Genomic DNA, 25,424 nt, shown 5'->3' on the forward strand with positions numbered 1-25,424 from the left:
ATGGCTCACATTCCACCCCCCCTGTATGCATGGCTCATATTCCTCCACCCCCCCACGTGCATGGCTCATATTCCTCCACCCCCCCCGTGTGCATGGCTCATATTCCTCCACCCCCCATCTTGAATGGTGCGGCTTACCGTCCTCCTTCTTCTCCCCTCCCCTGTCCCCCCATCCCTCATACTCACCTGCTCCTCAACGCGCGGCCGCGACGTCCCTCTGGCTGTCCCGACTCCCGGCGCACTGCACCTTCTTCCTGCATGAGCGGTCAGGTGATACCGCTCTGCTCATTAAGGTCATGAATATGCGCATATTCATGACCTTAATTAGCGGTACCACGTGACCGCTCATTAAGGACGAGCTCCAGACGCCGAGACCAGGCATCGCTGGAGCAGCAGGGTGAGTATTGTCTTCAAGGAGGGCGGGTGGGAGGCGGGTGGGAGGGAGGGTGGGTGGCCAGTTGGGGCGGGGGGGCGGGGTCGTTCGGGAGGTGACCCAGCTTTAAAAAAAAAAAAAAAAAAAACCTTGCTCAGGTGCCGCCCCCTGCATTGTCCCCGCCCTAGGCACGTGCCCTCACGTGCCTAGTGGCAAATACGGCCCTGCCTGGCAGTTAGAATATCCTTATGTCACGCTGCTTCAGTATGTGGGTAATTTTTTTGTTTTTTGTTGTGTGCACAGACAGAGCAGGAAGCCATTGTTGCCACTGTTAGTTTTCGCAAGTATCTGGCAGATCTGAACTGTCGGGTTTCGGCCTCGAAAATTCGGTTCTGCCTTGGTCAAGTGATATTTTTGGGTCACTGTCTCCTTCAGGGTGCCAGACACCTCACAGAAGAAAGAAAAATAGCCGTCAGCTACAAAGGATGAGACTGAGCTCCAGCGTTTCCTTGGACTATGTACTTATTGTTGTCAGTGGATACCGGACACATCCCGCATAATGCTACCTCTCTACAAGGCCCTGAAAGACTGTTCAAGATATGCTGATGATTTTGGCAGACTCCACACAGGATACGCTGTTACTATGGAGGACACTGTGGTGCACGGAGCTGCACTCACTCCCTCCCATCCTGTCAGGACAAGAAGCAGAATTTCAGGATCTGTCTACTGCATGTGTTCTGGCCAAAGACAGGCGGGCTAATATATACACGGACTCACAGTATGCATTTGGTATTGCTCATAATTTCGGAGCCCTATGAGCCAATCGAGGATTTGTTACTACCGCCGGGACTCAGTGAAGAATGTTGAAGCTGTTAAAGCCCTCATGGACTCAATCGAATTACCTACTCAGGTGGCCATTATCAAAGTTAAGAAGCACGGTACCATGGAGCAGACCACAGACTGTTGGTAACGCCTTTGCGGATATGCAAGCAAAAGCCGCTGCTCTTCTGCCTGTTGAACTGACCATACCAGCTATGGTGACCACACGCTCTCAGCGTGAACAGTTGCAAGAAGCACTGACTCTGCAGGAACCTGATGATCTACGACAGACTGAAGTTTTCTGCCGGACCCCGCGAGACCGCTTAATGACGATGCAGAGAATGTCTCCAAAGGAAGAAATGAAGCAGTGGAAGCTGATGGAGCACGTATTGACAATGGTCGCTGGAAAAAGGACCAACTTGTGTGTCTCCCTAAGCGGATGTACCTTGCTATTGTCACGTGGGCGCATGGGCCCACACATCGAGGTATCTGTCAGACCTGCAAACCCGGTCAACTTCAACGTGTACCCCCGAAGCATCTTGCTAAGCCCGATTATCCTTTCCAAAAGCTCCAGGTGGACGACAGGACCACATCACATTGCCTAAGTCTGGAAGGTATGAATGTTGTCTGGTGTTTGTCGATATGTTCTCCAGTTGGCCAGAAGCATTCCCCGTTACCAACATGACTGCAAAGACCACAGCAAAGAAACTGGTGATGGAAGTTATATGCAGATATGGTGTTCCAGAAGTTGCTGAAAGTGACCAAGGCCCGGACTTTTCTTCTCATGTGTATCAGGAGGTTCTGACAATGTTTGGATCCACTGTAGCCCTCCATACTCTCCACAATCTAGTGGGAAAGTTAAGAGGCTGAACGGCACACTGAAGGGACAATTGACCAAATTGATGCAGGAGACTACGGCTCCATGGCCAGGGCTCTTACATATTCGTACTACCCCTATTTCAAAACATAGCCTGTCCCCATATGAGATATTGTTTGGTGCTAGGTTCTCAGTTGCAAATTTCCAGTCTCAGTAGTTGTCAGAAGAAACTGACTGTGCTGTTCAATATGTTATTCAGTTTAGTAAAAATATGTTGCTAACACCCATGTTTTAGTTTTTTTCTTCCCTTCCAGATTCAGCAGAATCCGATATTTGTCACAACTTGAAGTCTGGTGGTCTTATGGTCGTGAAAAGCTATGTCAGTAAAACTTGAAGGAAAGAGCACCTGGATCCATGCTTCACACTGCAAAAGAGACCGGACCAGCGCCTAGTCGCAGCAGTGATTAAAGAAAAATGTTGTTGTTGTTTTTGGTCCTAGGGCCAGGGGTCATCCTCATCCCTACCTCCTCGGCCCCTATTGTAAATAAGAATTCCGGTGCCACCATTCTCTGGGTAAACCTAACGGCCCCGGTAAATATCTGGCGATTTGATTTCTGCGATGTAGTCAAGTGCCCCGAGACTCAGCGGGTGGTAGAGGGAATTATCCAGTATTATATATGTGTTACCAGAGATAACAATTGTGCTGGGAAGATATTTTCATAATGTGTTTAATAGTGGATACTATGGGAATTTAGGCCATATACAGCTCAAGGATATTAGCTTCAGACCAACCAAGGCCCCCGTTACCAGTACACCTAAAACAGGCCCAGGTGAACGTTTGCAAAATGCAGTTAACGAAGTAATCCCCATTCCAGGTCTTAGTTGGCAAGAAGTCTTCTCCATAGAAACACAAACAGCCCCAAGGAAAAAATTTATGGTTAGAACGGGTAAGATACAATGTAAGAGTCCAGAGTATCTCTGTAGGATGTATTGCTTGTGCTGCAGCGAATACACATCTATACACACATGCATTGTTTTTTTGTTTGTTTTTTTCTGATGACGATACCACTCCCTGTGTTATGAATCTGTTGAAGGGTCTAAAGTCTACTGATTGCTCAGATTATGTCCCACTAATTCATGAAGCACCTAAATTAAAGGTCCCAGGAGGGATAACCGTATATGCTGATAATTATATCTGCTATAATTCCCACGACACTACAGGTACACCAGTAGGGGTCTTCGAGACAGGTTTCTGCAAAGACAACAGTTCCTTGGATACTGACTTGCTAGCTAATCATACACAGTACATGTACGACATTTATTGGTTATGTGGAGATGGTAAGCTCCATCCTAGGTTGCCTAATGCCTGGATAGGTCAATGCACCCTTGTTAAACTAGCCATGCAGTTTAAGATTTTACCTTGGGATCCAGAGACACCTGATGAATATACCAGAAAGAGGAGAAGTCTCGATCAGCTCCATATGAGTTATGAAGAAGATCCATTAGTATATGTCGATGGCATTGGAGTGCCAAGGGGGGTGCCTGACCAATTTAAAGCCCAGAACCAGATCTATGCTGGTTTTGCTTCTATAATCCCACAGGTGCAGATTAATAAAAATGTTGTTTGGATCAATTATATATATATATATTACAGTGAACAAAGGTTTGTCAATTTTACCTGTGATGCTTTCCAGGATATAGTAGAGGAATTGGGCCCTAACACTAGAATGACCCTCCAAAACCGATTAGCTCTTGATATGATCTTAGCTGAGAAAGGAGGAGTCTGTGGGATGGTGGGAGAGGAATGTTGTGCCTATATCCCTCAGAACTCTGGGGTAAATGGAAAGACCATGATAGCCCTTAAGAAGATAAATGGGTTAGCAGCAGAATTAAAAACTAATGCAGGAGTAGACATATCTTTCTTTTCCGGTTGGTTGGGTGGGCTCAAAGGATTCCTTCAACAAGCTTGTCTAGTACTGATTGCCCTTCTTGTAGTTGGATCGATAATCCTCTGTTGTGTTATTCCCCTGTATAAAAAGGTTATCACTGAGGCAACTCCGACTGGCACCTTCCTCAACCAAGAAGTAGACCCACTAGAGTACAATGGCACTGATCCAGGGGAAATCCCTAAGTATGTCCCCCTCAAGATGTTAGACAAAACCCCTTATTCTCAGATGATGCTAAAAGATTTAGTTTAGGGACAGCGGGAGAACTCCATGTGAAGCTAGTGAAGGGTTCAGCTGCCTGGAGGCCTCTCACAAGGGGAGAGCTTCTGAGGTGTCTGGATGAAGAAATCCACCTCCCCTTTCCCCATCACATGGACAGTCTCGAAGGATCTTTCTTCTTAGGGAAAAACTTAGTGTTTAGGGGGGATTGTCAAGGTAAAAATATATGTCTTTATACTCTTTGTACTTTTATATATTCTTATGCTGTGAAACAATGTTTTTCCCCTTCGCTTGCTAATGCAAATTTAACTGTGTTTAAGATGGCTGCCAGTATTCACCTTTGCCCCAGATTCGCCCTGCTGAAGAAGCAAGTTACACATTCCAGAAGGGCAAGTATCATTTCTCTTGAAATGATACTTAAAGCGATGTGGACAAGATGTGGACAAGATGTGGACAAAGGAAGATTCATCAGATGATGTCAGAGCCAACCAGAAGGACTGAATACTAGATACATTGCTTAAACCCCGCCTAACCCCGCCCTCTGCACACCTTCCCCCAATAGATCATATAATGTTGTGTATTAGAAAATATAGTTGTTGTTGCTGTGACGTTACACACGAGCATGCAATGAGTTTGAACCAGCATTGTGTCTGACTCATTCTTATCCGGTACCAACATGCTCTTAATCTGATTTGGAATGACTGGTGGATGAAGGGTATTGTCGTGACGACCCCGACAGTACCACTGATGCATATCTTAGAAGTAGATACCGGGATAACAACCCATATACGTTAGGACACTAGCAAAATCGCCAGGACACTCCGAAACTACCAATCCTACAAAAAACCATGGAGTAAGAAGTCCCATACAAGCATATAAAAAATCAATAATTTTATTAATAATCACAAAAAAAGTAACTACAGACTGACAACACAAAGTCCAGAACTGATGCATGTACAGAAGACACAAATAACTGTAGTGACACCATGGGCATGGAGAACGGATAACCCCATAATGGATATAATACAGCGTATATCAGAAAAGTGCTCAGTGCAAAATAGAATGCCGAGGTATATGCGGCTAGATCCCTATCCGGAGAAAAATCTCCGTATAAGTAATATCACCTATAGGGCCAAAAAGTAAACAAATAAGCAAAGTGCACCGCTCATCTTACCCATAAATATGTGCCAGTATGTGTCTCTACAGCAGCCCCGATGCGCGTTTCGCGTTGGGCTTCCTCGGGGGCTGTGGAAATGTGTGTACTGAGTGTTTATTTATATAAAGGAGGCACCTATGTGTGATAATCAGCGCCATTAACGGCGCATGCGCTGCGTCATGCAGGCCTGTACATAACACATCAGATCCTGCTCTTCCTGTGACGAGGCGGGGGGAGGGAAACCCCTCATGACGTCAGTACCCCGTCATGTCACATCCTGGAGGCAGGAGGGGATGCGCACCGGAATCTGCCGCACCGCGCATGTGCACGCGCCGCGGTGGCCATTTTGGAAGAGGGCAAAGGTGCCAATAGTCAGTAAATAATGTGCAGCAGAAACGGAAGGAAAGAAAGGTGAAAGGCAAGTGTAACTACACTATCTCAATAGATTATGTGATAAAGTGACGATCTAAAGTGACAATGTGCATTATAATCAACCCTCATAGAAGGAACGAATAATTGCAATCTCCCTTAAATGACATGTATATCGCTAACCGACTAGATATCAGACAGACATGGCATAATACAATATATACTAGTGCATGGAGGAGACATACTCCCCATACCCTGTCATAGCAAGTGTAAAAACACAATAATATGAAGATCTAAGCTATAAGTCTCCCTAAAAGGAGATAAACCACCCACAAAAAGCATGCTAATATAACACTGAAATAGACAGAGCATATAAAATAAGGAAATAAACTTATACAAATAAATACACAAATAAATGAGGATCACATCGGTGTATGCCCAGCTTCATTCCAATAATGGGTCTTAGAAGATTATCATACGGTGTCCAATTCAGGGTGCCTCTTGATGTCATGCCGAAACATAAACACTCAGGAAATGAATTATTGATGAAGATGTAACAATAGAGGGACAATACTAAAACAGAAAAGGATAAAAAGACACAATTAAAATCCAGAGAAATACAGAGAACCAGATTCTGACTGCGATACACTATAGGAAAGATGAGAAACTAAGTTTTCATTTAAACCATGTGGGGACATAGTGCCTAGGGTTGCTATCCAGCGACATTCCAATTGTGCTAACATGCGTTTCAAGTCTCCCCCTCTAATCCCGCATCTCACATGGTCAATGCCAAAGATCTTCAAATCCTTAGGGTTGCAGCCATGGTACAATCTAAAATGGCGGGGTATAGTTTTCAAGGTAGTAATGTCATCCACCTTACCAGCCCCCATAATGTCTCTAATATGCTCCCTTGTCCTGACCCTCAGTTCACGTGAGGTAAGACCCACATAGGCCAGGCCACATGAGCATTTAGCCATATATACCACAAATGTGGTGCTGCAGCTGATGTAATCTGTAATTTTAAACTCTTTTTGGCCATCGGCCGAGGTGAATGACATAGCCCTTTTATGATTCCGACATGCTAAGCATTCTCCACAAGGATAAAATCCCCACCTAGGTTTGCCCGCTCCAAAAATAGTCGAGGTCTTAGTTGGCCAATGTCTGCTTAGAATTTTTCTCATTAGTCCCCATTGATGGTTAAATGTTGATATATATCGGATTTTCCCTTCCTCTTCTTTCCTTATTTTGTGTGATTGAGATAGCAGGTCACACCTCCTCTGGCTTTTGGCACGGCCCAGACCTCGTCTAATGCTCCTATTGCTATAACCGCGTGCGCGGAATCTCTCCCCAAGGTCCACAGATTGTCTGTCAAACGCCTCCTCTGTAGAACAAATTCTCCTCATCCTTAAAAATTGCCCAATCGGTATAGCTCCAATCGTGGAGTTAAGATGGGATGAGGAGGCATGGAGGAGTGCATTAACAGAGGTTTCCTTTCTAAACACATCTGTGTGTATATACCCATTCTCCTGGACCAGCAGCATTATATCCAAAAATGATATTTTCTTACTGCTGTAATTGTAAGTGAGCCTGATGTTGAGGCTGTTGCGATTCAAATCCTGCATGAATGATTTCAATTGTTCCACCGAACCATGCCAAATAAACAAAATGTCATCGATGTACCGACACCACCCCAGAATCCGCGAGGCGGAGTGGGCGCCCCCCTGAAAAATGCCCCTCTCCCAAAATCCCAGGAAGAGGTTAGCATAGGAGGGCGCGCACGCCGCCCCCATAGCTGTACCGCGGCTCTGGAGGTAGTATCGGTCCTTAAAAGTAAAAAAATTATGTGTAAGGATGAATCGCAAAAGCCTCAACACCAGGCCACATATCTCCTGATCAATGCTGCTGGCCCTAAGAAAGAAGTCAACTGCCTCTAAACCATCGTCATGGCGGATAGAGGTGTAGAATGTTTCTACAACCGCCGTGACCAAGAGCATTTCTGGTTCTAATGTTAGGCCATCTAGTCTCCTCAGGACGTCCGTAGTATCTCTGACATAGGAGGGCAAAGTCTCAACTTGTGATCTCAGATAGTGATCTATAAATTTACATATGGGATCACACATCCCACCTATGCCAGAGACAATCGGACGCCCAGGAGGATTGACAGAATCTTTGTGGACCTTGGGGAGGAGATAAAAGGTGGGTACTACCGGATATTTGACCACCAGTCCATCAAACAATTTCTTGTTGATGGTCCCTTTATACAGTGCCTCTTTGAGTATTTCGACCAACTCCGACATGAAAACAGGGAGAGGGCTCTCAGTAAGCAATGTATATGTTTCTCTATTGCATAACTGTTTGAATGCCTCCCTCTCGTACTTGTCAGAAGGCCAGACCACCACGTTTCCACCCTTGTCAGAGGGTTTAATCACCACACCTTCTAGTGCCTGAATCTCACGCAGAGCTTTTCTCTGACACCCTGTGAGATTGTCCTTTTTATTTTTGTTATTAATAGTTCTTAAATCTGCGGCAACTAGATTCGTGAAAATTTCCACTTGTGGACAAAGTGACAAGGGAGGAAACGTGGTGGACTTAGCAGAAATAGGTGGAGGGGGGGATACCTGTGGATGGACCAGCTGACTCATTCTCCAGCTCCTCCAGGATAGAGATAGCTTCTTGCTCGGTGATATAAGTGCTCTCCGTTACAGAACGGGAGTGGAGCTTTTTCAGAACAAGTTTCCTTGAAAAAAGGTGCAGGTCTTTCAACGCTGTGAAGTAATCATAATTATTACAGGGAGAGAAAGATAGACCAAGACCTAACACTTTAACCTGTGCCTCCGTGAGTGGAATTTGAGAGAGATGAATTACCTCTAAGTTAGCGTTTTTAGATCTCTTCTCCTTCTGTGGTGATATGGGAGTTTTCCTTTTATTTCCACATCTGGTCACCTTCTGCCACCGGTCCCTTTGTGTATCCTCTTTATCAAATCCATTTCTTCCCTTATCACTTACAGCTATTCTCTCCTCCACAGACGAGACAGATGAAAAGGATACCGATCTTGCCCTTGATACTGTTCTCTTATTAGTCTGGTTCATCCTCCACCTATACACTCTATTGTTCTGGGCGTCTGATACATCTCTTTGATATTTTTTAGTTTTAGTGGCCACAATATCTTTCTCCCATTTCTGAATCTCTGCGTTCAGATCACATTTAAATGCAGTACCATTTTCAGAGGTGAGCATGTTGTTAATTTCTTCCTGAATCTCACCTAGATCTTTATCAATCTCGCTCATAGTTGCTTCATTATTTTTGATCAGGAGTGCCATAAAACCTTTAGAACACGTGGCTGCAATTTCTCGAAGTTTTCCTATGCTTTATTTATGGGGCAATAATTCAATTTGCCACTTTTACCCTCTGTCTAAATACTCTGACCAAGGCAGAGTTGTTTGGTTGAGCTCCACTTAAAGTCAGCACCAGGCCCCACACCCAAGCTGTGCCTTTGATATTATGATTCTTTTTAAAGCGAACTTTTTGGCGCATTTTTGTAATGTGAAGTAAAGACATAGCTGTGAGCTCATTTTAATACTATTTAAATTAATACCTGCTAATTGATTTTTTTGTTTAATTGATTTTCTGCTAATTCGATCTTGGTGCACAGGGGTGTAATGTACACTGGGTCTTCTCCCCTCCCTGTCTGTGATTCAACAGCACTCTACCTACCTCTGATCTTTAGTATGAAACCTGTGGAGGAACAAAAAGCGCACAAAGACCATCTTGTGATACACTTTTAGCTACAAAGGAAAGTAAAAGGAAAGTGCCACCCCAGCAGGCTGTGGGCAGGCACAACTCCTATGAACACTAGATGATATCCGCTGCTGCTGCCTCGTGGTTGGGCAATGATCTCCTCCCCGATAGTTGACCAGTTTGGATAATAACACTGTAATGAAGAATCCTTGGGACCAAGATGAGTTATTTCGAAAACGAGTTTAAAGGCTGGACTGGTGTCTTTGTCAAGTGAAAAAAATAATTGTGTAGAACTTTACAGCACAATTTTGTAATGTGAAGTAAAGACATAGCTGTGATATCATTTTAAGGCATCAATTTAATTAGTATTACAGCACCATTACTGCCATGTGTTTTCTTAACATTACAAAATTGTGCTGACTGGTTCTCTTTAATTTCCAGTTGCAAGCATATATATATATAGGTAGGTACCACTAGTTCAAAATGTCTTCATATGCTGCTTGGTCATGCTCTCAGATACTTAAGCTCATGAAAATTAGCATTCAATTCTAAATGGTGTTAGTCATATCTGAGGCAAAGAAAGGGATTAATGTCAACTTTTCAAGTACTACTTCTGATATTGGCATCCTTATGGATGATAGAGATAGTAATATTCTATGAATGCTGGGGCTTAGTCTGAATGCAAAGCATCCTGGAGACATGCACAGAAAAGCTTCAGTCAACAATGAGCAAACATTTCAAAGTTCGGTTCAGTTTGGTATTGGTGAAACCCCCCCCCCCCCCGATGTTTGCTGAACAGTTTGTCCAACAAAACGAATTTTATTTCAATGAGAGGCAAAACCAAACGCATAGACAACACCTTCATTGGGGATGGGAGCAAAAAGCTGCCAGAACTGCTCAAATTAGGGGCAGACACCAGGAAAAGTGGCATCAATTGAGCCAAAGTACAAAGTTGCATAATTGAGCAGCATGGATGCATGGGATAGGGCTAGCTAAAACATTAATCAGTAATAGGTGGATGAGTGACAGGTGTAACCTGATGCTCTGAGAGCACTGCCAAATTCAGGCAACACACATGAAGGAGACCCAACTTGGAGTTCAAACATGTCCAAAAATTAGGGGCAGACACCAGGAAAACTGGCATTAATGGGATTTGGATGATTCACCCCCAGCATTTTGCCCCAGGAACATTTCGCCTCCAGCAGTTTGCCCCCATTTGTCCTTGTGATTCATGAATTCCCGTCCGTCATCAATCCACATGTCACAAAAGTACTGTACAGAGTGCTGCACTTTTGTGATATGCTAAATCAACTGTTTCCATCTGATGTCACGGGGAACCACTAGACTGCACTCCGTTAGCCAAGGAGCTGTTGCAGCTGCAACAGGAATGTATCATCCTGGGGGCCAAATGCTGGGGACAAAATGTGCAGGGGCAAAATGTTCCCGGGGTAGAATTGCTGGGGGCGAACTGCTGGAGGCAAACTACTGGGGGGCGAAACATCCTATAACCGGCATTAATTGACCCACAGTACAAATTTTATAATGACACAGCAATGAGGCATGAGTCGTGCATGAGACAGGGTCTGGGCCATCATTTAGAACAATGAAATTATGTTGTAATTAAGAGGTGAGTGAAGGACCAGTGTAGGGCTGCTGTGATGAGGGAGTCCTGCCAAACTCAGGTAACACAGACGAAGTAGACCCAACTTGGAATCCAAACATTTCCAAAAATTAGGGGAAGACAACAGGGAAAGTGGCATCAATTTACCCACAGTAGAAATTTGATAATGGCACAGCAGCATTCACGTATGGGCCATGCATGAGGTATCAGGTTCTGGGCCAGCATTTATAGTTCTTAATTTAAGTTTAAATTAAGATGAGGTGGGTGAGGGACCGGTGTAGGCCTGCTATGATGGGAGCCCTGATAACTCATGCAACATCTCAAACCGCTTTTCTGCTCAGCCACACTCAGGTGGCACAAATATTAGCAGCGTTGACTACCATTGTTAGAAACATTTAAGGATAGTAATGAGTTGCCCAGCCAGGGCAGTGGGGTACTCGGTACCGGGTCCGGTCTCAAGGGGGATGTCATGGTGGCTGCGACCTAGTTCGTGGCCCTGAGGCTCAACGTTAAAGGGAACGGTCTTTTAAGGGAAAAGTGTTTATAAGTCTGTCGTGATGCCACCTGTTGTGTTCGGTTAACAGTGGGACCGACGCTGCGTTAAAGGAGTCCTCTGGGGAATGATATTGCAGCACAGATGGTACACTTCCTACAGGTGAAGCAGGGTTCCCCAGGAGTCCTAAGGTGTGTTGCAGGGTGGTGAATGCTGACGAATAAAATGGAGGAGACAAGTTGTAAGTGTTTACCTGGTTTACTGTAGTTTTTAGGCCACAGTCCAGGGTACCACGCACGGATGATGGTGGTCCGGCCGACTCTATCATGCCCCGGTCTCCTCGGGTGCTGCTGCATCTTAAGTGTGGTGTGGGCAATGTCCATATGATCTTATGCCCTCCGGTTCTGCCAAATGTCATACAGTTCAACTAAGGCTGGAAGGGACGCGGCTGGTGAGTACTGACATTGCGGTCGGGTGGTCATAATTCTCTGGACCAGAGATTCTTTCCAGGTGGCCACTGCTGTCATCTGGGTCTTCACGAGTTGCTTGGCCAGCTCCTCCATCTCTGTGGCGAGGAGCTCCGAGTCCAGGATAGGTTGCAGGTCTGAGGTTTCTTGCCGCTGTGGACCAGGGACATCTTTCAGGCTATCTGCTAGTTCTGGCAGCCCTTCTCCGCTGTCCACCGGGGTCTTAACCAGGTAGCATGCAGCCATCCTGCTGCCACGCTGTTCCATGTGCTTCTCTCTCACACGTCCAGGGCTTTTTCTTCTTTCTGCATTGCCTCCCACACTTTACCCGCAAGCTCCCTATGGAGGTGGACCCGTCCTGGTGACGGACATATTTGTTCAGCATTACAGTCTCTGTAGGGGGGTGGATCCAGCTTTCACACCGGTGCTTGAACTCCACCCATGGCAACACATCTTCCTGCTTTATCCGCCTCGTGGTGCTGCAATGGTGGCCATATTTCAATCTCACACAGTATAACACAGACCATTGTAATCCATGGTGCACAGTACCCGGCGATGCCAGGGTACAAAATCCTGTTCGTGACGCCAAAGTTGAGTCACCCAGCCAGGGCACTGGGGTACTCGGTACTAGGTCTGGTCTCAAGGGGATGTCACAGTGGCTGCGACCCAGTCCGTGGCCCTGGAGCTCAACGTTAAAGGGAACGGTCTTTTAAGGGAAAAGTTTTTATAAGTCTGTCATGACGTCACCTGTGGTGTTCGGTCAATAGTGGGACCAACGCTGCATTAAAGGGGTCCTCTGGGGGATGTTATTGCAACACTGATGGTACACTTCCCATAAGTGAAGCGGGGTGCCCAGGGGTCCTAAGGTGTGTGGCAGGGTGGTGAATGCCGACGAATAAAATGGAGGAGACAAGTTGTAAGTCTTTACCTGGTTTACTGTAGTTTTTAGGCCACAGTCCAGGGTACCAGGCAGAGATGATGGTGGTCCGGCCAGCCCAGAGGCAATGGAGAGTTCGCTTTTCCAGTAGAGGTTCATGAGCCTTTCCAACTAGTGCCTGCTCTTTATGAAGTTCCTGCTACCTGAAGCTTTCTGCAGAGTCCTCTATTCCCCTGTCCTGAGACAGGTACCTCCATGACAGGCAGCTTGAGCCTTTTTACAGGGACTCTATCATGCCTCGGGCTCCTCGGGTGCTACTGCGTCTCTTGTGTGGTGTGGGCAAAGTCCGTATGATCTTATGCCCTCCAGTTCTGCCAAGTGTCGTACAGTTCCACTAAGGCCTTTGCCTCCATGTACTTGTCTTCTGTGCTATGGCTCTGAGGGTGTCCTATCACTGTTCCCCTGTGAGCCCTGTTCCTCTCCTTTGCTCCTTCCCTTCCGGCTACTCCACATACAATCCTTGCAGGTTATCTGTCCTTTCAGAGGCTGCAGCTCCCTTGTGGCTGCCAGACCTCTCACGTCTGCTCCAGAAATCCTTCCACTTTAGTCTCTCTGTCCAACTCGCCTCCTTGGTCTCCTAGGACCAACTGACTTAACTCTTCCTCCTGACCAGGACATATATCCATATTTGAGGGAAGCTCCCCTGAATCTGGGTCCTGAGCGCCCCCTCCTGGCCTGGATTCAGAATGTGTTGCATGTGTGTGCCTTACCTGGTGAAGAGAACTCCATTGCCTCTGAGCATGACATTACCTTCCCCGAAGAAAAAGCAACGTCACTACAGCAACCGGTTACCTGGGGTGCTGCACTAACACAGGTAGTTGACTGAAAATAAGTGCAGGCCTGCCGGTCTGGGAGCCCTACTGCTACAGGCAACACACATGAAGGAGACCCAACTCAGAGTACAAACATTTCCAAAAATGATTGCCACACACAACTAAAGTGTCATCACTTTCCCCAAAGTAGAAATATTATAATTGCGCATTTTTTTTAAAACTTCTGTTACTGTACGGTCTACTTAACTCTTTTTCTTTGGCAGCTGAACAGCAGTATTATCATTATTATTTGTTGTTATAGCGCCATTTATTCCATGGCTCTTTGCATGTGAAAAGAGGGATATGTAATAATAACAAGTACAATAATCTTAAACAATATAAGTCACCGACTGGTCCTAGTCCTGGCAAAGAGGACCTTGCCAGGAGTTCTCACAGTCCGGAAGAGATGGATGAGGATACAATAGGTGAGGGTAGAGCTGCTTTTGCAGCGGTATGGTGGAGAGATGGTTAGTGTAGGTTGTAGGTTTGTAGGAAGAGTTAGTTCTTCAGGTTCCTTTTGACGGTTCCCATGGTAGGCTAGAGTATGATATGTTGAGGTACACAGTTGCAGAGTAGATCTAAGGGAGAAATCTAGTATGCAAAATTGGGGTAAGAGGAGTTAAAAGGGGTGTTGAGAAGGAGATCTTGTGACAATCAGAGGTTGCGTGCAGGTAAGTACCAAGAGAATAGGTCACAGATGTATGGAGGAGACAGGTTGTGGCTGGCTTTGCATGCCAAAGTTAGGGTTTCGAACAGGTGTCCCTGAGCAATGGGCAGCCAGTGCAGAGATTGACAGAGGTGAGAAGCTTGGGAATAGTGGGGTTACAGATGTATTAGTTTGTCAGCGGAGTTTATGATAGATTAGATGGGTGCGAGAGTGTTACAAGGGAGGCTACAGAACAGGAGGTTGCAGTAGGCAAGGTGGAGATGATGAGCGCATGCACTAGTGTTTTTGCAGATTCATGGTTTAGGAATGTGCAGATTCAGGAGATATTTTTGAGTTGGAGTTGGAAGGAAATGGAAAGGGTTTGGATCTCAGATTTGAAAGAGCGATCAGAGTCAAGCTTGCAGGACTGGGGACAGTGGGCAGCCATGGAAGCCAGTTGGGGGGTTGAATGAGATGGTGGAAAGATGATGAATTTGGTTTTATCCATGTTAAGTTTTAGAAATCTGGCAGAGAAGAAAGATGAAATAGCAGACAGACGTTGTGGAATTCTGGTTAGTAAGGAGGTGATATCGTGTCCAGAGAGATAGATATGCGTGTCATCTTCCCAGAGGTGATACATATGAAGAGATCCAAGATAGGGCCAAGTCTGTGATGCCAAGAGATAAGAGAGTCTGTAGCACAAGGGAATGGTCCACTGTGTCGAAGGCAGATAACAGGTCCAGGAGGAGGAGGACAAAGTAGTGTCACTTGGATTTGACAGTAAGTAAGAGGGAGCAGGAAGAGAGGTGGGAGGACAGTTAAAAATGGACGTGCTGTTCCAGTAGTTTTGAGGCATAGAGGAAAAGTGATATGGGACAATAGCTAGTCACAGAGGATGGATCAAGGGAGAGCTTTTTGAGGATGGGTGTGATCGAGGTATGTTTGAAGCATGAGGAGAGGAAAACAGTTGTTAGTGACAGGTTGAAGAGGTAGGTTAGGGTTGGAATGAATACTGTGGTAAGGTTTGGAATGAAGAAGGATGAGATTGGGTCAAGTTCACAGGTGTTGTGATGTGATTTGGAGAGTAAAGGGGAAAGTTGATCTTGATCTTCCGTGATGGTGGAGAAGTTGGTTTTGGTGGACAGTTGTGTATTTACGAGGAGGGGCTGTGGGGACTTTATGCAAAAGCTGTCCCTTATGATGTCAATCTTTTCCTTGAGGAAATAGGCAAAGTCTTCACCTAAGATGAGTGGAGAGGGAGGGAGAGCTTGGGGATGGAGGAGAGAATTGAAAGTACTGAATACCTGTTTAGGGTTGTGAGGCAGGGATGATATGAGAGATAAGAAGTAGGTTTGTTTTGCTGCAGTGAGTAATTGCACAACACTTTGACAACTTTTGTTACTGGACAGGCTACTCAACTCCCTTTCTTTGGCAGCTGCACAGCAGTGCGCCTAATAGATAAGGGCCAGAAAGAGCACCTGTAGATGGCAAGCCCAGCATCAAGTGACCTCTCCGCCTCTACCTCCACCTTAACATCAGGCAATCCTCAGAAGTGGCACTCCAATAACCCTTGTTTCCCCCACGTCACAACTCTCCAATCGCCCAACTGATTATGGGGAACCACAGATGTGCAAGTCTGCATAGCTGTTCACACACTTTATTTCATGGGCATCAGAGGTCTGCACCAAAGATTCACAGACTCAAGAGGAAGAAAGCATCTGCACCGATAGTTAAATTATTTTTGAGTTGGATCAGGGGCCGAATAAAGTAGGGTCCAAGAAGAGTCCAGACCCTTGTCACCAGATGTTAACCCCTGGGGGTAGAGGTAATCCTTATGAGACTCAGATACCAGAGGCACATGCAGACTGTACTGTGCTCTCAGTACAGGAAAAGGAGGAAGGTGATTCTCAGGGCAAGGAATGGGAGAATCGAGAGGATGACGATGAGGTTGTAGATCCCACTTGATGTGAACCCAGAGGCACTCAGCTGAGTAGCTAATCAGAGGAGGTGGAGGAGGAGGAAGACAAGAAGGTTATGTTGCGGTCACAGGTCTCCAGTTCACAGGGGCGGCAAGAGTTTGCCGTATGTGGAGTCGGGAAGGATTTTTTTTCCCCAATGTGGAGCTTACTCTTTGAAACATGGTTTTTTTTTGCCTTCCTCTGGATCAACATGTTAGGGCATGTTAGGTTAGGTTTTGGGTTGAACTAGATGGACTTAAAGTCTTCCTTCAACCTTAATAACTAGGTTACTATGAGTTGGCTAGCCTGGCTCTTTTTTGAGACCGGAAAGGATGTTATCTGGCAACTTTGTAAAAAATGATTGGTAGAGGCAAAAAGTCCAATAAATTGACTACAACATGTGTGAACCATCACATTTGCGATCAACGTGCATTAGTCTGGAAAGCTCACTGCCCTAAAATGCAGACTAGTGGGCCACGCCAACCACCAGCCACACCATCAACACATCTGCTGCTTCTTTCTCCTCAACGTGGCAAGTGTTCCCACACAGGTTTCCATCCGCAGAACCTCCACTTGTTTACCCACTACAGTCGTGGTGAGTGAGAGACCATCTTTCTCAATCCACCATAACATCCCTGCCTGCACCTCACACAGTACAACAGTATGTCATGTTCACCCTGCTCCACCCTCTGTCAGCACAGCAACCAGCACTTGTTTGTGCAGTTGTGGTAATAATGTAAATGATTGTTTCCTCCTATACATGCCAAAGCTAAGAGCTTGAACTTCACTTATCTCCAATCTATTGGCCTTGGAAATGCTCCGTGTATACAGACGCTTTCCGAAAGCTGATGGCTGTCGCAGTCCTCCAGTACCAGTTGCCCAATCATCATTACTTCTCTAAGAAAAATATGCCTGCACTACACCAGTATTTCGCAGACAACATCACCTGTTCCTTGAAAAAATCTCTGTCTGACAGAGTGAATTTTAAACACTGACACCTGGATGAGCAAGCATGGCCAGGGTCGTTAAATCTCGCAGACTGGGCACTGGGTGACTCTGGTGCCTGTGGGGGGAAGGCAGGGAAGGGGCTGCTTCACAAGCCTTGGAATCATCAAGGCTTGCAGGGTGCATGGGGATGGAGAAATAAACCAGTACACGCCAGGAGATGGAGAACTAAACTACTAGTCAACAGGGGTTAGAGAACCAAAATAATAAACGCCTTGATTTGGAGAATTAAACCACTACAAACCAGGGGATGGAGAACTAAACTACTATACACCAATTGATGGTAAACTAAAACACAAGACACCTAGTGTCTAGTAATTTATATTAGTCTATGCCTGATGAAGGGACCTGAGTAGACTCGAAAGTTTCCAATTTGTTATCATCTTTTCAGTTACCCATTAAAAGGTATCAACCACTGAGGACTCTCAATTCTAAATACTTTTCTAGACACCAAGGTGTTACTATACAGCAAATCTTGGAAACTCCAAGGCTTTCGGGACAAACCTCTGTATCTAACACTTCCTTCACTGCTTCTGCGTCTTCCAACTCCTGTAGGACTTTGACCTGTGCCCTCAATTTCTCCCTTAATGAGACATGCTTTCCAACAGTGCAGAGAGGATCCTCCCCACCTCCATACCACACAGCTAGGGAAAACTGCAATCAGGCAGTGTTTAAATGAATATGCTTTGGAGATTGCAGTCACACAGCTCAAGCGTTGTGGACAAAGTTATTCAGGCCGAGTTTGAGCAATGACTGTCTCCACTAAACCTTGAGTCAGGGAAGTCCATGTGTGATAACGGTGCAAACCTAGTCACGGACCTATGCAGGGGCAACCTCCCACACGTGCCTTGCATGGCTTCCATCCTCAACTTGGTGGAACAGCAATTTCTAGGGGTGCACGTCAGTCTTTGTTGATTGTGGGCAGAAGCACACTATTGCTTGTTGTATGAAAGCCGAGTAGTCTTTCATTTTAGCATGGACCCTGGAAGGTTCTGTGCTCTAAGGCAGAGAGGTCACGCATCTCTCCTCTGCCTGTGGATCTCCATGTTCCTACCTCTTCCTATATCTTCACTGCTCTGCACATTGAAGCACCACCATCCCCCTGAGGAAGTGTGCACACATCCTGGTTCAGGTAAAAGTGCACAATCTTCCAGTAAGGGATCGTGTAAAATGTGTGGATGCAGTTTTTCCCAGCAGAGAAACCAGCCCCCACCATAGCTGGTAATGCATATATAAGTATATCACACATGCAGGCATTTTTTGGCGCTACAGGCACAGTCGCCACACAAATAAATATTTCAATGTGCTATAACTGTGCATAGTTTTTCTTTTGTAAGATCAGTTTGCTTTCTTTAGACATATTGTGCTTTTAGTTTCTGGCATAGTAAAGGTATAAATTTTAGAGGCCCAATACACGATGCGTATGAGGATCCTCCAGACTTTCCATTGACTAATGATGTCAGGAGAAAGAAGGTTTGGTCATGTTCAAGGTAAATGCTCTATTCTTTTACTTCTTTGGATGATGAACCATTGCTACAGGTATGTGGTGTCACCTTTGTCCATTAACTGTAGGCTATTTCTCCAAAGAGAAGGTACTAGAGTAAATGCACTGGCGCTCAAACCCCAAGGGAACAGTCTTCAGCTGCTGGTATCATGACAGACGAAGTGCCGAATCTGTCAAATTAATTAAAGATTATAAACTATAGGATTGATGCCGCTCTTAAGGAAAGGGTCCTAAGGACCAACGCTGTAGTATTGGACCTATAGTGTGAGGATGATTATAAACATCCCCCTCACTATAGGGTCATCACATAGACCTATTGGATCAAACACATTTCTCCAAAGAGTTGTTGACTGAATTAGTAGACCTTTCTCCAGGTTTATTGGCACCTGTAGCTCACTAATCTGAGCCCAGGGCCATTCCATGTCCCCTTCATTGATATCAGTGCACAAATTCTGTAGAGGGAAGTCCTGCAAATGGTCATTACACCCAATGTCATAAGTGATAATGCTTTATTTCAATCACAAAAAGTGCAATAAATTCACCGCAGGCAGGTTACATTGGAAGGGAAAGATAACGTTTTGACCCTATCTTGGGCCTTTTTCAAACCTTGCTCATATGGAAGGTTATGATGAGAAATTGTGCACAGATGGTACAAGAATCCTGTTAGGGGCTTGCGATACGCGTTGAGGTAGACAGCTGCGGTGGAGTGGAGGTGGACCTATCAATGACTGACAGCTTACTTTGTATAATTGTGCATGCAGAGACAGCTGTCCGTCACTGATAGGACCGCCCACTGGACCAAACATCCCAGAAACAGCAGAGGATTAAATGGTAAAAACACAAATTATACTGAATCTTTTCTCACAAAATCAATCTGCTCAGCTCCTCCTGCTGTATAACATAGTGCCTGGACTGGATAATGATGATGACAGGTTCCCTTTAACATGTCTGGTAAAATCACCGCTGAGCTTCCAAAGGTCAGCAGCAATCCGTGATGGAAGTCAGCAAAAGGTTTTCAATTTTTTTTATGGCACCACTGCTGGGAATGTAATTTTAACTAGATTGAATTGAAAAAAAAAATGCACTACCCAAAACATGCATTAACTTGACTGGTCCTCCTGAATTAAGGACAATTCAGCTATTACTGTAGGTGAGGAGGAACATTAGCTAATACTGGACTTATTCTAAACTTTTGTCCTATGCGGCAAAACCTGGCACAAGTTTTGAAATGAGGTTCTCTTTTCTTCAATGTAGACCAATGTTGAAGATGCAACTTCTAGGTTCCCATAGATATAATTGTCAGACATGTCCAAAAATTGAAAATCTTTTTGGCCTCTTGCCCACCAAGTTCTATTTAGCTGATTACATTCTTAATTTATTAAAACTTTTATACACAAAATCTAATGCAAAAGACTCGAGCACACTAGATATAAAGTTCATCCTGCTATAACTGCAAATTGATTCATCCGTGTCCCGAAACAGTATGTGAACTTCATACCTTGGCGCTGGTACAGCTGCAGAACAAACAAGATTAAAAAAAATTACTAATCGTATTCCTTTATCCCATTGTACACATCACATTATAACACACCTTGGCCAACATTTATTTGGATGAAATGCACAATGCTATGTAAGTAAAAACAAGAACAGCAATGCCAAGATTGTCCGACCAAGGTGAATGGCAATGGGCCAATCAGTTTATTGTAGGTTATTTGTGCCCTAGTTACAATTAACAAATGTAGGAAAAATAAGCCCAAGTGTATAAATATAAGGACAGGAGCACAGTCAGAACTGACTCTTACCAATACTTCGCTATGGCTTTTATTACCTACTTTTTGACTAGAGCCGATGTGTTGGTATACTTTTCAATTTTCATTGCACTGTTCATCTATTGGATAAATGGAATTAAGAAGAGCACAGCAAAGATGCCCCCTGGACCTATGCCTCTGCCGGTCATTGGAAACCTCAACCTGCTGGACCTGGAAAAGCCCCACGAATCTCTGATGCAGGTAGGATACTGTACTTACTGTATGGTCAAGGAGGGTGCAACAGTATTCAGCTGGGGCAAAGGAATTGGGGGTGATTGCTGAATGAGACAGGTGTGAATGGATTCATGGTGGGCATTAAAGCTCTGGAGGTCGTATTCTTTGCTGCATTATATACAAACCATTAATGTGAATGGGCACTGTGTAACTCTGCATTTGCTCTGTGGTGGTGAGGGAGAGAGATTGAATACTTACTGTCAGAATTCCCTGGAATAATAGCTGATCCCTCCAGGTAGACACTTTGTGATGAAAATATTGTTAAGGGACCATCTAATAAACTAGGGATTGTTCAAAGTCAAGAACCTCTTGAAGACCCGTAGACTTGTCATGTTGCTGGAAATACGTGCAACTGCTTACCTAAAAAAAACACCTAAAACGTAAATTTTGTTATTAAATATACCAATGCTAAAAAAACTCTAAAAAGGGGATCGTTGAAAAAATTGCCTGATAACCTGGGCCCAAAAAACGACAAGTGATGCTGAGAATAATAGATTGAAGCTCAGCTATCTACATAATTAGCAGCCAAAACATTGGAATACTAAAAAGACCCCTGCCATAATAAGGGTAAGCAGGGGTATTCCCAGAAAAATACCTCAAAACTATTGACAGTACCTTTGATATAGAAGTAATAGTGAAAATATTCTTGGGTGGATATACACACTCAAAACCGATGTGCAGAAAAGAGTGACCTAGCCCTAGGTGTAAATACTGTCTGGACACCTACCTAGGTGCGGAGGTTGGCACCTTAAGAAAATTAGAGAATGACGCCCCCGCTCGTGTGATGGCTGACCCTATCTCCTGTTATAACCCTATAAAGCAGATAGTCAGAAACAGAGGGCCAGATGGCCTGTAATTCTGTATAGTATAAAATGCTGTGACTATAGGGTATATACAAGATCAAAAATGGTAAAGATATATAAGCAGGAGAGGGTACAGTCAGCCTGAGTCACTCACATCACATGAGTTTGGGGATTTACAGATATAGTAATCTCCAAATGTACAGTGGCTTGGCATAGCTAAAGGCTGTGTAGTCGACGGGAGGTATGCGTCACATAGGTGGCTTGTCGCTGTGATGTAACCCGGAGTGTTTTCTTTGAGCTTGGTGAGGTAAACTATAAAATTCACCAACCAGGAAGATGGAAACCAATCCAAGTTTACCATGTCAACCTCTGACGTCACAGCCAGGCTTGCAGACTGCGCCTGTGCGGCTGCCCTGCCTATGAATCCCAGCCCCGCACTGTGCATAATGCATAACACACTGCGAGGCTGGGATTCCCAAGGTGGGTGGCTGCACAGGCGCAAGCCTGGCTGTGACGTCAGATGGCCAGAGCTCACTGCGCCTGCCCCACACAGTAGTACACAGCGCAGGCGCCAGATTTCAAGCGAAAACAGTGTGGAGGGGGCGGCGCCCGGAGCCCCTGAATATTTGAGTGACGGCAGTGTGGCGTTTCAAACAGGGGGGTGAGGACCTGCCTCCCTGGCGAAAGACAGGTATTTTGGAGAAGTAATAAAACGCTTTATTTTGGGAATACATGCACCAAAAACTAAAAGAGCCACCTTGTTAGAATGCAGCATTACTGCTGCCCAAGGTGGCTCTTTTAGTTTATAACGGCTGGAGGGGGTGACAGAGGCCCTTTAAGGTCAGGACATTCATTCAGTTAGCTTGTATCCTTCAAACACTAGCTGTTGCCACCTCTCTCCTACCAGGTTTAATTTTTTAGCTGTTCTGAACAGATCTCTATGCCTCTTGTTCCTGTAACTTTATTGCAAAGGCAAAATTTGTTGATCATATCATGATTTTTGCATATTTCTCCAGCTTCATGGTCTCAACTGCAACTGTGTCTTGTTGGAAGTTTATCTTTATTAGCTCTGTTTAAGGCTACTTTCACACTAGCATCGTACTCGGCCGGTCGCAGTGCGTCGGGCCGACGTACCGACGCTAGCAGTGAATGCGCCGCACAACGGGGGCAGCGGATGCATTTTTCCAGCGCATCCGCTGCCCCATTGTGAGGTGCGGGGAGGCGGGGACGGAGTTACGGCCGCGCATGCGCTGTCGGAAATGGCGGACCGTCGGCAGCAAAAAACTTTACATGTAACGTTTTTTGCAGCCGACGGTCCGCCACAACATCGTGCGACATGTGGCAAAGCGTTGCAATGCGACGCTAATGCAAGTCAATGGAGAAAAAACGCATCCTGCAAGCACTTTTGCAGGATGCATTTTTTCTACAAAACGACGCATAGCGACGTGCAGTGCACGACGCTAGTGTGAAAGTAAGCCTAAGTGACATTGTGGTTTGAAAATACATGTTTTGTCTTTACAGAAGTACGACTCAAATTAATGTTTTATAAAAACAAAGAATTATTATATTTTGCAGTTATCTGAAAAGTATGGTGAAGTATTTACTTTGCATTTTGGACCCAAGAAAACTGTGATACTTGCTGGATATAAGATTATAAAGGAAGCACTTGTTACGCGAGCTGAGGATTTTTCAGAACGGCCGACTACTCCACTCTTCGATATCATCTCTAATGGACATGGTATTTATAGAACTATAATATTGTGCATTCTATGAATCATAAAATCCACAATGGTGACTTGTTAGTGGAGAAGAATACTATAAAGTAAAGTGCAGGGAGGTGGCTCCCTGTGGGCTTCCCTGAGACCCCTGGAGCAACGCGATGTGATTGCGTTGCTCCGAGGGTCTCCTACCTCCTTCCTCCGGATCCAAAATGGCCTATGCATCCGGGTCCTGCAGGGAGGTGGCTTCACAGCGCCTGCTCAGAGCAGGTGCCGGGAAGCCTCCAGGAGTGCACGTCAGATCGCTGATCTGACACAGTGCACAGCAAAGTGTCAGATCAGCGATCTTACACTATAACATGATGCCCCGCCCGGGGCAATGTTATAGTGTAAAAAAAAAATATTCACATGTGTAAAAAAAAATTAAAAAAATTCCTAAAATATATATATATATATATATATATATATATATTTATATTGTTCCTATAAATACATTTCTTTATCTAAATAAAAATAACAATAAAAGTACACATATTTAGTATCGTCGCGTCCGTAACGACCCGACCTATAAAACTGGCCCACTAATTAACCCCTTCAGTGAAGACCATAAAAAAGAGGCAAAAAACAACACTTTATTATCATACCACCAAACAAAAAGTGGAATAACATGCGATCAAAAAGACGGATACAAATAACCATTGTACCGCTGAAAACATCATCCTGTCCCGCAAAAAAATGAACTGCCATACAGCATCATGAGCAAAAAAATTAAAAAGTTATAGTCCTCAGAATAAAGCGATGCAAAAATAATTATTTTTTCTATAAAATACTTTTTATCGTATAAAAGCACCAAAACATAAAAAAAATATAGATGAGTTATCGCTGTAATCGTACTGACCCGAAGAATAAAACTGCTTTATCCACTTTACCAAACGCGGAACGGTATAAACATCTCTCCCAAAAGAAATTCATGAATAGCTAGTTTTTGGTCATTCTGCCTCACAAAAATCTGAATGAAAAGCGATCAAAAAATATCACGTGCCCGAAAATGTTACCAATAAAAACATCAACTTGTCCCGCAAAAAACAAGACCTCACATGACTCTGTGGACCAAAATATGGAAAAATTATAGCTCTCAAAATGTGGTAACGGAAAAATTATTTTTTGCAATAAAAAGCGTCTTTCAGTGTGTGACGGCTGCCAATTATAAAAATCCGCTAAAAACCTGCCATAAAAGTAAATCAAACCCCTCTTCATCACCCCCTTAGTTAGTGAAGAATTAAAAAAATGTATTTATTTCGATTTTCCTAATAGGGTTAGGGTTACCGCTAGGGTTAGGGCTAGGGTTAAGGTTAGGGTTAGGGCTAGGGTTAGGGCTAGGGTTAGGGTTAGGGCTAGGGTTAGGGCTAGGGTTAGGGCTATGGTTAGGGCTAGGGTTGGGGCTAGGGTTAAGGCTACAGTTAGGGTTGGGGCTAAAGTTAAGGTTAGGGTTGGGGCTAAAGTTAGGGTTAAGGTTTGGATTACGTTTACGGTTGGGAATAGGGTTGGGATTAGGGTTAGGAGTGTGTCAAGGTTAGGGGTGTGGTTAGGGTTACCGTTGGGATTAGGGTTAGGGATGTGTTTGGATTAGGGTTTCAGTTATAATTGGGGGATTTCCTCTGTTTAGGCAGATCAGGGGCTCTCCAAATGCGGCATGGCGTCCGATCTCAATTCCAGCCAATTCTGCGTTGAAAAAGTAAAACAGTGCTCCTTCCCTTCCGAGCTCTCCCGTGTGCCCAAACAGGGGTTTACCCCAACATATGGGGTATCAGCGTACTCAGGACATATTGGACAACAACTTTTGGGGTCCAATTTCTCCTGTTACCCTTGGGAAAATACAAAACTGGGGGCTAAAAAATAATTTTTGTGGAAAAAAAAGATTTCTTATTTTCACAGCTATGCGTTATAAACTGTAGTGAAACACTTGGGGGTTCAAAGTTCT

At 44.7% G+C, this 25,424-nt stretch overlaps 1 protein-coding gene across 1 annotated transcript in view; it reads left to right on the forward strand.

Annotated features, from left to right (window-relative positions):
• Positions 1 to 20,457: 20,457 nt before the first annotated feature.
• LOC138645176 (cytochrome P450 2K1-like) overlaps positions 20,458 to 25,424 on the forward strand; it is a 32,754-nt gene continuing 27,787 nt past the window's right edge. The window contains exons 1-2 of the mRNA XM_069734276.1: positions 20,458 to 20,889; positions 23,301 to 23,463. Coding sequence (XP_069590377.1) covers positions 20,695 to 20,889; positions 23,301 to 23,463 — 358 coding nt within the window. The 5' untranslated portion in view covers positions 20,458 to 20,694. The remainder of the gene's footprint in view (positions 20,890 to 23,300; positions 23,464 to 25,424) is intronic.

The sequence above is a fragment of the Ranitomeya imitator genome, chromosome 7 (genome assembly GCF_032444005.1).
Source record: "Ranitomeya imitator isolate aRanImi1 chromosome 7, aRanImi1.pri, whole genome shotgun sequence".
In the NCBI taxonomy this organism is placed as follows: domain Eukaryota; kingdom Metazoa; phylum Chordata; class Amphibia; order Anura; family Dendrobatidae; genus Ranitomeya; species Ranitomeya imitator.